This window comes from Melospiza melodia, chromosome 5, assembly GCF_035770615.1.
Source record: "Melospiza melodia melodia isolate bMelMel2 chromosome 5, bMelMel2.pri, whole genome shotgun sequence".
Classification (NCBI taxonomy): Eukaryota; Metazoa; Chordata; class Aves; order Passeriformes; family Passerellidae; genus Melospiza; species Melospiza melodia.
The window spans coordinates 79016507-79029029 of NC_086198.1; the positions used below are offsets into that span (position 1 = coordinate 79016507).

The 12523-nt window shown below is 43.2% G+C and overlaps 1 protein-coding gene across 2 annotated transcripts in view; it reads right to left on the bottom strand.

The window, feature by feature from the left end:
- TBC1D14 (TBC1 domain family member 14) overlaps nt 1-9108 on the bottom strand; it is a 63769-nt gene extending 54661 nt beyond the window's left edge. Inside the window, exons 1-2 of one of the 2 annotated variants that reach the window (XM_063157572.1) lie at nt 8963-9108; nt 2951-3680 (exon numbers count right to left, since the gene is read on the bottom strand). In XM_063157572.1, the coding sequence (XP_063013642.1) occupies nt 2951-3680; nt 8963-9005 (773 nt within the window). In that variant the 5' untranslated portion in view covers nt 9006-9108. The remainder of the gene's footprint in view (nt 1-2950; nt 3681-8962) is intronic. The other variant, XM_063157573.1, reaches the window with a different exon arrangement.
- Between the last annotated feature and the right edge of the window lie 3415 nt (nt 9109-12523).

Genomic DNA, 12523 nt, shown 5'->3' on the forward strand with positions numbered 1-12523 from the left:
TTTCAAACCAAAACTTCATAACACACCACAGAACTGACATGGAATATGCAACCTAGTGCACACGCACACATGCATACAGTCTCAGAAAGAAAAATGAATGTACAGAGTGCCAAAAAATAACTTTATATTCTAAAGCAACCACTTCTCTAAGCATTTTCTTGGTATTGAGAAAGACTTACCCCTGGCTGATATGTAAGTAGCTTAAGCACATGTGACCAAGCACTGGAGGCATCTAATTATTGTCAGTATTATCTCTACAGGCAGCCACAAATCTTAACTGACATGTCAAGGCCAAGTTTACTCTGATAAGATCAGAGAAATTAGCACATTCTCAGAGGCCACATGGGGTTCAATACAAGCAGAGGTGCCATTTCAGGAGGCAAGGTTTCTCCCTTTTACCAAATATCAACAACCTGTGCAAAAAATTAAGCTGACTCATCTTTGCTCCCAATGGCTCAAGGCTCAAACCTGTATCCTATTACCCAGAGAAGCCCTCAAAGAGCTAAACCTGCAGATTAAGGCTGAGTCTGCACTGCAGCCTTAGCCCATGACCATCAGGCTGCTGCAAGGCAGCGTACAAAGCACTCAGGTCTCATTAGTCCATGTTGTACACATGTGTGCCAGCCACTGGCCAAAGCCAAGACAATTTGGCTTTCTCCTGCCATGGTTCACATTTGGTTCTCTAAAGTGAAGTTTATGCACTCAACCTGCAAGTCTGAACCACAACTTTCAGCAGAGTGCAGTGCTAAGAACACACACCTTTCTGGGACTTTGTTTACACCCACCACTGCAGCACTTGGAACAAACTGCTTTAGGAAGCTCCCTCTCAGCAAGCTGGTCTTCAACAATACTGTTCAAAATGCCTCCTCTTCCTCTCACACTGCACACAAACCCAGGTACACAGCACAGGGTGAGCTGGCTAGGAAGGCCTCTAGAAAGCAGCTACTTTCAAACAAAACACTGGAAGAACCAGGTTCATTTACTTCAGTACTGGTATAAGTCCTGGGAATCCAAGGAGCCCACAGGAGCTCCAGGGAACAGGGACTTTTCAAACCCAGGCATGGCAGATTACAAACACCTACAAAAACTAGCGAGGGCATGTTTTGAAACTGCACAATGCTGACAGTATAAATATGAATAGTACTCCCTGTGGCACAGAACAACCTCCAAGGCTCCCTGTGTGTTCAATACCTGTGAAACTCACCACCAGGTCTCATGACATGAGCTGGTGCATAAAATATGGGGGTGTGGTGTGCAAGTACAGACAAAAAGTGGGCAGCTCTTGTTTCCAAAACAGAGCAGGAAGTGAATGCCAAAGAGGAGGATATTCAAGGTCAGGTTACAGACTGAGCACCTGGAACTTCAAAGCCGATCATCTAGTTTGAACTTAATCCTCATATTCTTACAATGACATCACCCAGTGACCAAAATTATCTGCTCCCCATTTAAAAGGCAGTAATGACAGCCTTTGTTTCCTGGGATTCAATGTACCTGCAAAGATTCAGCTGAAAAAGCTCAGTCGAGTGAGTACTACAGTTTCTGCAACACTGGTAAAACCACCAGAGACTACACTAGAACAGAATTTGGACACATGGCTTTGCTGTGTTGGATAAGAAAAGTTGAGAAGTGGTTAAACATCCTACTCTGAGTGGGGTCTAAATGTGCCTGTTCCACCCTGCTCCCTGCCAGGCTGAAGGACAGCATTGAGTTAGCAGTTGTGCTACCAGAACGGGTAACAAAAGTTTATGCTTTGAAGTGCTGAGAAGCCTCCTGCTTCAGAATTAAGTCTGGTTCCATGGCAACACACAGACAAGGGTCCACAAAAGCATCAGCACCTCAAACATGACTGATGACTGGAGCTCTGCTGCACAGTACTTTAACCTAAGAATAAAAATCAACAAAGGCTTCAGTCAGCTTAGGTCTAAACAAACTGATTTTCTTAAGCTTTGCAAATAAGGCAGCCTTTCAAAGAATGTTTTCTGCCAATTCTTGATGTATTTTATTAGCCCACTTGTCTCATGCAAAAGAAAAATTGCACGAGGAAAGAGATACTAGCTGAAGCCATGTGCAAAACAGGTTATTTACAGCCAACTCCACTTGATGTCTAAAATTTCTTTCTAGAACAATTTATTTTAAATATATCAAACTTCAGATGATATAACTTAAAAATTAGAAACATTATGAAGGCCTTACATAACTTTAAAAAAAGAACCCACTAGCAAACAGCTGAACTCCTCAAAGCAGATTAGTCCTCTTCCTTGATCCCCACTTCCCTGGGGTATCTGCATTCAGAACCTTATCATTCATACAAAGGCCACATTTAGAAACTGCTTTGGGTAGCCAATGCCATCATTTCAACAAGTGGGTGACACAATGTCAGAGGTTTTTATTCCACACAAAAATTTAGGTATTAAGATATTAAAAAAGCAGTAACTGAGATTTGGAAAAACCAGAGTAGTTGTACCAAGTGTTTGCAAAGTATTTGTATTTTAAGCTTCATACCCTTAGAATGATCAATAAAATACTCCATCACTACTAAACTACTTATGAATCTTCAGATGTCAAAGTTCTTTAACACAGGTATGGATTCGACCTATATTTATCTTTTTATGTGACACAAGATTAAAGACCTTGGCCAAAATCACAAAAGATATCACTGGAGAAGCCACTGTTCAGAAGAAAAAGTACCTTGCTCAGAAATTCTTTTACTGTAACACAGAAGGAATGTTCCAAGATTTAAGATGCTTCCATACACCATGAACATAACAGAGTAGGATGCAGAGCCTTAGACCCCAGCAATATTTGCCTATTTACTCATAATAGAAAAAAATATGTTAATACTGATCTAAATTAAGACACCAAGGCATTATATTTTTCAAAGTACATCAAAGAGGACCTCTCTCCTAAGATCTTACATAGTCCACTAAAATATATTGTACGGAAACATTACCTGGCAAAGAAGTTTGTAAAAGGTCCCAGTATTTTCCGTTTGCTGTCCACGTCTGTCCCATGACAATACTGCTGCTGGCTCTGGTCAGTGCTGTCTCTAGAGGAATTCAGGGTAACGTCTGAAAAGTGCGCCTCGTCAGTCTCGAGATTCACAATTGCACTTGAACTGCTTGTGACCACAAAGTCCAAAATGTCTTCGTTGCTAACTGATAAAGTTGTTGACAGCTCTGTGCTAAGACTAGACACGCTACAGACAGAGATGTCATCGCTTCTGTTGAGCGCCTTTGAGGTTGGGCTGTAGAGTTTGACGGTGTCATAGCCAGTCCTGGGGAAGGTGGAGGATTTGCGCACGGCGTGCTCGTGCTCGGCAGCCGGCGCGTGCGCAGGCACGTATGGCGGCAGCGTGCACGCGCTCTGGAAAGCCCTGTCAGGCACCAGCTCGGGCTCTGACTGCTTTCTCTTCACATTCAACACACTGCAGTGAACAGGCTCTGGATTTCCTATTTCTAGAGTTGGAATACCAGAATCCACTGACTTAAGGCTATGACAATCTTCTATGGACAGCAGGCCAGGTCCATACTCAGGCAATGAGAGATCTCTCGGGGTCCCAGAGTTCAGGTTTTGAAGGCCCTGGATACTGCTGCTCACTCTTGCATCCACAATTCCCACGAAGGACAAACCATTTAAAGAGTTGGATAAATTTGCATCAGTTGTCTTGGCCCAGCTGGTAACTGGTTAAAAAGAAAGAAAAGATTAGGAGTTTGCAGGAAGGTTGTGGTTTGTTCTCGACTGTTTGTTTTGTAGGGTTGGTTTTTTTTTCATGGTTGTTTCTTGGTTTGTTTTTTTAATGCACTCAGTCCTGTCCTAATTTAGGCTTTCAATTAAAAATTATTTGTCTTCTCTTGGACATGATTACTATCCCTTCCCCCAGCATGAACAACCAGGACAATGGCAACTTAAATTAGGCTTCTAGCGAATGTGAAGCATGAAAAGCTTTTCATAAGCAGTTTGTGTGCCCATGTTTGCTCCTTCCACATCTCCTGGGAGTGAAGTTACATACTATAAAACATGCAGTATTTTAATGTTCCCTGTCAATACTGAGGCAAATATATGAGATTTATTTTTATACAGTCATAAATTCATATTTGCTGATGTCAGAGAGCTACAAAACTTGTTTCCTTATACTTAGACCAGAATTCATAATTGTTCATTTAAACAGAATTTCTCAGCATTCTTTTGCAAACTATAAACTGATAATAAAATTGTCCCAGAAGAGAATGCATAAAGTATCATTGTTGCATGAAGGAAGAGATGCAAACTCTGAACAGCTATAAAGCTATCCATAGAGTCAATGTTTTGACAATATGCACAATGCACTTCATCAGTGCACGTTTAGTAGCAATGACATTTGCAAATACACTGAATTTACTGCACTCAGGGACTGTGATCCTGCATCCACGCTGTCTCCCCAGGGGCTGCCAGCAGGTCAGTTAATCCAGTCAGTGCCCCAATTCCAGTCTGAATCTCAATGACCTGCAAAGCAAGGGCTGTCAAAAAGGAGCTACAGGTTGGAGGCACCGAACTTTAATACATCTGGGACACCAACAGGAGTACTGCCCTGGCTTCCAGAACTGCTACTGACCCTTTAAACACTCTATGAGCTATAGAACACTATATATTACACAGATCTTTTTCCATATGAGTAGTAAATTGTCTACAGCTCTTCTGAAGTTTGCGATGCAATTACTCTGCAGCAGTTGGCAGAACAAATATGCACATATTGCTTCAATTTCTTCTCTCTGAAACACTCTGGGCTAAGTGTGAATGAGTGAAGAGCACTCATTCCATCTTGCAAACAGACTGCTTTCTAGACAGCTCCTGAAACCTGGTCTCCTATTCTCTCTCAAGTAGAGCACTCAATTAAAGGTCCTGGTTGTTCTCTAGAAGGTCCTTCCCACATTCTATTTTTAAAAAACAAATACACATGTACCTCAGAAGAAACCCCAAACTTGTCAATTACCAACGTCGGTGAAAAGTGCTATCTCACAGCAGTTCTAAACCCCTGGTTAATGTCACCTGAGCCCTGCCAAACACCAGGGTTTGACACACAGTCCATTCTTAGATCTGAGGACATCAATACAGCTTGGCATTGTGATACCAACAGGCAGTGAGTGAGAGAAAACTCATTTCAAACATATCTCACTGGTCCAAACAGAATTTTTTTTTCCATAAGTTTTCAGTCATGTGGAAAGTTCAGGAATCCAACTGTACTTTGTATGTTACACTAAATCTTTAACTTACTACCCAAACAATATTTGCTAGCAGTTCAATCCACTCCTAAGTACAGGCAAAAGTTGAGGACAGACAGCCCTGGATTTTTCATCTTTTAGACCTCTTCAACTTTTTAACAACCAACTCTATGCTACCCATCCAAATCAATCAATATACCAGTTGCCTAATCCTCTGCCTAAGCAAGGTTTCAAATGTATTGTTTTGACTAAAAAGCTTGTGAAGATGTGTGAAGTCTTCTCTTAAAGAGTTGCTATAGCAACTTTTTTTTTTCCACATTACCATGGTTTGAAAAGTTTACATCCCCTGCAATTAAAGCATGTTTTGAAATAGCTAACACACCAACTGTGTACATTATAAATTCTTTATTCACTAAATTGAAACTCCAAGGGCCAGCAAAAAAACAAACCCTAAACAGCAATTCTTGAATGCAGGCAACAAACTATACTCCAGGAGTCAACAGTGATAGTTCAAGCGTACAAATGAGACAGAACATGGAGCATTAGATGTAATTACTGTTGTATATACTGGAATCTCCTGTTTTCAGACCTTCTTACTTGAATTCACTTATTTTTCTAACATAAGTCTGACTCTGTTCGTCTCCCTATGTTCACCTTTATTCCTTCATATACTTCACAGTGCTCTTCAAACCCACAGCCCACCCCAGCCCCTTTTGTTACTCTAAAGCATACACACAGATACACTCCAGAACAGGGTAACCAAGGGGTTTGACTTACAAGAATTCAAACTTTGGAATGCATCTAGAAAGTGCAGTCCAGGAACAAAAGCACAAATGTAATCTGTCAGGAACAGCTTTGATGATGTTTGGGTAAACAGTACAAGCATGTTCCCATAATGAATTCCTCTCATGACTGCCTTTACTTCTGCTCAATGATTTTCCCAAGCAGCAGCCAGTCCTTAGCTTAATTGCACTGCTCTTCTCAACCAAGCTTACAAATGGTAAGCACCCAAATGACCTTGGCATAGGCAGTAACTACAGCAGCTCAAGAGGCCAAATACTGTAAACAAAAGAATAAAAAAAAAAAAAAAAAAAAGTGAAAATAGCTTCTGTACCCGCTGTGGAATTTGGTTTTAACTTGACTTGGTATTTTTTCAAGCAATAAATGTAACAGGAAAAGATCCTTTAAACGGGCAAGCAAGAAATGCAGAAGTATACAACACTACAGCTTGCTGGAGCAAATTATGCAACAGCAAGTTACAAAGGTTTTACACAGTTCAGCAAAACTGTGGGAGGCTTTGAAGTGTACCCATCAAGGGCTTTAAATGAAAACTTGAGATGCAGTCAGCTTTTAAGGACACACAGGAGAACTCCTTGATTCATTTTGAGTTCAGTTGTTGTAGGATTGTTTTTAAGGATGGAGTGATATTTATACTCTGTTTTAGCTGCCTCATTGGTAAGTGCAAAATCTGACAATTGATGTCAAATATTCTGTCATGTACTCCAATGCTAACTTCTTTCCATAAAGCATTTATTAACATAACCATGTGGAAACATTATCATCTGAGTACCATACACTACTGAGAAATAGTATGCAATTTTGTCTGCACAAGATTCATAATTCCCCTTGTTTATTTAAATATATTACGATGGAAATAAAATCAATATCTGTAAAGTCTTAATATCCTATGTCTTATCGAGAACATGATCTCATAAGAGGGAACATCCCACAGGAAATAACAAGGAAAAGGGAGTTAGGAAAACACAGCCAAGGTCACAAGTGGCAATGAGAGACCAGGTAGATGCTATTTACTCATTAACGCTTCCAACTGAAGTGCTAAGGAGCACATGATAAGGACAGTTTTGTAGCCAGGTTCAAAATTAACATCAGGACACAACTATTCACACAAAAGGCAGCTAACCTGTGCAACTCTGTCACAACACTGCGGACGCAAGAAATTTACATCTAAGTTTGGGAATACAAAATCACTGATGATTCCTAAGCAAAGCAAAACTCAGAGAGGCTCTAAACCGCAAGTATCAGAACTTCAAGAAAACATCAACATACATCAGTTCTGCTTTCAGATTCTCCCCTAGGTACATTTTTTTCTGACAGGTGGAGTTTCCATATGTCTCAGTAGGTCTGTCTGTACAGCCTCACATTCCCCAGATTCTGATCACAGCATGCAAGAAGGCATGTTCTGACAATAACCAGAGGGCTTTAAAACACATTTTGGCTTTGCATATCACTCAATCACACAGAGGGGACAAGTCATATTTGATTATAATGTCTAAGATCTACAATAAAATGGCTTTTTAACCCACTTTGATATCAAAGTTAAATATAACAGCAATGCCAAACCATTAGAGTAAAACAAAACCAGAAAGATGCAAACTCAAGGCCCGTTATTCCAAGTTTGCTGGGAGTTACGATGCAGTTTAGGCATGCAACAAGGGTAAGACAATAATTTGCAAAAAAAGGCTTTATATTTTCCTGCCTCAGGGATGAGAAGAGGAATGATTGCATACACAGCTCAGTTCTCTAAGAGCTAACATCACACATTACCTCTTCAACACTTACTTCCGCTAGGACTTTTTCTCCAACTTTTAAGAACAAGGAATTTCTTCAATTACAAAGTTGCAACTTTTTTTCTTCTTAAAGATTTTTTTTTTTAATTAATGACTTATATTCTCCATGCTTTTGTTATTATTTTTGTTGCATGTACCAAGAAACATATTGCTGTTATCAAGGGCAGCTTTGAGTGACCTTGGTGCACAAGAGCATCAAACTCAGTTTTGTTTATTAAAGATTTCTTTGTTCCATTTGTGGGCACGTTCTAACAGCCACAGCACTGCCAACAGTGAAGAACTCCTGAAACTAGAAAAAGTCTGCCCTTCAACTAAACATGGGATACTGCAATTAAGGTTACCTATAAAAGTACTGCCAAAACATTACCGGCAAAAAGAAAAGAAACTAGTGGGGATTTTTTTTATTTTGTTTTAATTAAGATGACTATTATCTAACTCTCAGCTGGTGACCTTTTGTAAGTGTGAGCTTTACAAAGCCGGCTTCTGAGCGGAGTGCTCGGAGAGTAATCATAAGTAAGCCATTCCCCGCTTTCCGACTGTTTCTGCTCCGTCAGACGGGCAACACAAACAAGTTACAGTGCTCTGCTAAAGCCTCTGCTCCAGGAGCGCTTTACCCTCCCCGCACCATTGTTACTGAAAACTCTCTGAGCCACATCAAATTAGCAGCAACGTCAGAAGAACTTCAGCTGCTGTGAGATGTAGTTTGTTTTGGTCTTTGGGAATTGCTTGGGAAACCTCGACTAGAAGAGAGGCAGCGAGATGAAAGTTGCTTCCTTCTCACGGGCTCAACCCGACTCGCTCTGCGAAGGTTCCGAGCTAGCGGCCTTCGCTTACAAAACAACCCAAAGAAACTGAAACAACCGGAAAAAAAAAAAAAAAAAAAAAAAAAAAGCCACAACTAAAGCCTTGAGGAAGCAGCGCTCACTCTTCTCTGCGGTCTTCAACCCACTCGGTGAACACTCCGAGGGCTCAGCTCACCTGCTCCTCTTAACTTTTTTACGTGGCCGCGGCCGGGTAAGTCAGCCCGGCAGCCAGCGCGGCCCCTCGGGGCTGAGGCTGCTCGCTCCCGCCCGCCCGCCCGCCCCGGGCTCTGCCCCTCGCACCAACAGGTACGGCACGGCCAGCACCCCCGGCACCGGCGAGCAGGAACAGCCCCGAGGAGCCCGGACGCCTCACCGGGGTAACGCTGCCCTCCGTCGCTCTCGTCACGCTGGGCCATGCCCGACGCGCCCCACAGCCTCTGCTGCGGGACTAGGAGGCGGCCGGCGGCTGCGGCGGGCACTCCATGTCACTGCTCTCCGGTCCCCGCGGAGCAGCGCCGGGTTCAGCGCGGCTGAGGCGGAGCAGCCGCCCCTCGCCGGCGGCCCCCTCGGCGTAGCGCGGGGCCTCCCATGGCGGCGGCGGCGGCGCACACCTGGCTGCGGGACAGGTGCCGGGCTCCTCCGGCGATGCTCCAACCCCCGCAGCCCGGACTCCTCCCGCCCCGCCTCCGCTCCCCTTGCCCGGCGCGCCGGGGAAGCCCCGCCCGCCGGGGAAGGGAACGCCTGCGCGCAGGGGGGCGAGGGGCGGCCGCCGCCGGGCGCCATTTTGAATCGCCTCAGCGCCCGTGGCGGGCTGGCTGGCGGTGCCTGCCCGGCTCGGCAGTGGAGGCGCCCCGGGAGCGGGGCTGTGGCTTAGGCGCTGGTTCCGAGGAGCCCCTGGAGCGGAGAGAAACGGTGCTGTGGCTGAGAGCGCTCATTTCAAGGAGCCCCGGGCTCGGCGGGAGCCACTTTTTGGCCGCCAGGCGCTGCAGCCCGTCCCGCGTTACTGCCGGGGCCGGCTGGCGGCCCTGGCCGTGCCCGGGGGTGGGTAGGCTGCACTCGTGTTGGGGAAAACCAAACTTCAGTGGGTGTGGAAGTGTGGGCTGCGGAACGTGTGGAGGTATCGTGCGCAGGTGTGTCCCTAGCTCTGTGGAACTCTGCTAATTATGTTCTGTAACGCCAAAAGTGGAAGCTCTAGGGTGGTAATTGCGATTTTCGCATTTTTATCTTTCCATTCTCTTCACCTTCGTCTCAAAGTGCGCCCTTTTGGGGGTGGAGCTGTGCACACCCTGCTCTACCCCCACACTGATTTCCGAGCAGTCAGCACCTGACAGGAGCAGAGCTGTGGTGTTTCCTTATCAGCTGTGAAACTCGGCGCTGTTTTGTTTTCTGCAGAGGTCACATGTTTTGCACCTAGAGTCGTGATCATGTCTCTAGAATGGTGGTAAGATAAAGCTGCTCCCATCTGAACCGAGGGTTTAAGCACTCCCGTCACCTCACACCTCTCCTGTCTACACTGAAGCTGGAAGTGTGAGGGCAGCAGACACAAATATCTGAACTTGTGTTGGGGCAGCTGGTTCGCTGTGAAGTGGTGCAAACCCATGATTGTTCAAGCTTTGAGACGGGCAAGTTACACTGGAATGAATCGTGAGAGGCTGAGGTAAACCTGTACAGAAGTACTTGCCACCATGACCATGTTGACACCAATTCCATACTATGAAGATAAGAATTAGATTGTTCTGAAACTGCTCTGAAAATCTACCATCAATCAAAAATTATACCTCTGCAGATAGTTTGTTTCTGTGACTGGATCAGTTCTTAGTCTGCTTTATTTCTAAGATGGGTATCAACATAAAATGATTTAAGATTGGCACTAATTTTTCCATATCTTCTTTTGAAAATGACTACTATCTCTGTAAGAGAGCTTCCATGTTAAATGTAAATAAATAAAGGTAAATAAAAGCAAACCAATTTGAGGCACTATAAACTTGTTTATATGCAAAAGATTTTTGAGCTTATACTCTCACTAATTCCTTTTAAATTTTTTTCTTCTGTTTTTGAGAGTATGAATCAATTCTTCTGTTGGAACAACCAGAAGAGAGTATTGTCATCATGATGTGTCATTTTACCTAGGTCAGTTGTTTCCTAGGGTAAAGAAAAGAATGGAAATAGTCAGGAACTCTCCAATTCTGCAGAGTGCTTCACAGGAAATAATGATGCTCCCAGCTTAATATCATTTAGGCTGAAGAAACAATTAGAAAAACGTGCTGCAGAATCCTTCAGTGGTAAGCAGAGCATATGGGAAGTCATAGAAAATTGCAGCCTAGTCAATATAAAAGAACCACCCCTGTATTGTACGTGAATGGCTGTGTAACTCCTAGGAAAGGGGAAGTAGCAATTCTGGTTGTCATGAGCTATTCCCAAAAGGTCTTTTGCATTAGCAGTTAGTATCAGTCCATTCATGCCCCCTCCATCCCAGGTAAGGTAAATTTCTGTCTGCAAATGTTGTGTATTATTACTTCTCTGTTTGGGGAAAAGCTGAAGGGCTCACACTGTGACTAAGTACAATGTCACACACTAGCTGTGATGAAGTGTGGCATGTGCTAATTACTGAAAGGAAACAGAACAGGTACTGCCAGGTACAGGAAGTACAAAAGCATAACTCAGCATAAAGGGGACCTTTAGCACCTTTATTTTGCAGCAGCTGTGCAAAATTTAAGTCCACACAGAAGGGCACACGGAAATCAATTCCTCCTGTTTAAACCCGTGTGTTGTAAGTAAATCCTCAGAGTGTGATAAGAAGTTAATTGTAGCACATAAAATCAGTGTGGTTATTATCAGTCTTTTGTCACTGATTCAGGGTCAAGTAAACCTGCAGCACACTTAATTTTATAAAAATTCATGGAATAAAATCATGTTTTGTTTAAGAGTGTCTTGCATGCAGCTGTTGTGTAGACATGAAATGTTATATAGAGCAGCCTCAAACTGGCAATTGATGTTCACCTGGTGGGCAAAGAAACTTCTACATGTCTATTAATAGCCTGGTGCTAGAGAATTTAATTTTTTAAAAAACGTTCTGTTCAAAAGCTCTGCAATACAGGCTAATATTAATGCCAGTAGGGTTTGATATCCCAGGTTTATGGGTATTGTGCAAGAAAGCATGAAGAGTTTTTGCTCTCTTCTGTCTTGGTGATTTCCCTAAAATATACAACATGTGATAAAAGTACACCAAATACCTGTCCTTCCTCTGTTTCGGTAGAGCCAAGGAACAGAAATGCAATTTTCTGTCATGCTTCTTATGCCTGTAGATGTGAGAAAGCATTCTCTGCTTAGGCTTTCAGTTCTGTTTTGAAGCTTCAGCAATTTTGTAATTGATACAACTTCAAATTTATTTTTTAAGAGCTAGATGAGAACATCTAGACTGAGTTTTAATTCATCACAAGCCAAGTGTGATGCAAGCAGCTTTCAGAGCCAGCCAAACTGAGCTTCATTTGAATCCACTGTGCAGCTCCTCAAAGTCAGTAATTCTCTGCCATAAGCTGGAGGACAGGGTTTTTTTTTTTTATTTTAAAGAAAAGATTAGCATGTTGTGAATGTACAGCAGCTGTGCGTCACTGTGAGCTGACCAGCAGCTCCTGCCTCCATGTGCCATCTCTGTGATTTAAGGCAGTTCTGGCTCAGCCAGGCCTGAGTGCAAGGGTACCAAGTGTGGCAGTGCTGGACACTCCCAGCTGTTATCCATCAGAGACAGAGAAGCTCTCTCTGAAAAGCAAATGTTAGCAATACAGGAGACATTGCTCCTTTGCCTCCTTGCTTTACAGGATTTCCTGTAGGCACGGTGAAATAATTCATTCATGTTATACGGCACAAGAAAAGGGAACAATGAATATTCAGGTTTCTACTGACTCGTAGCAATGAAAAGGGTAATAATTCTGTG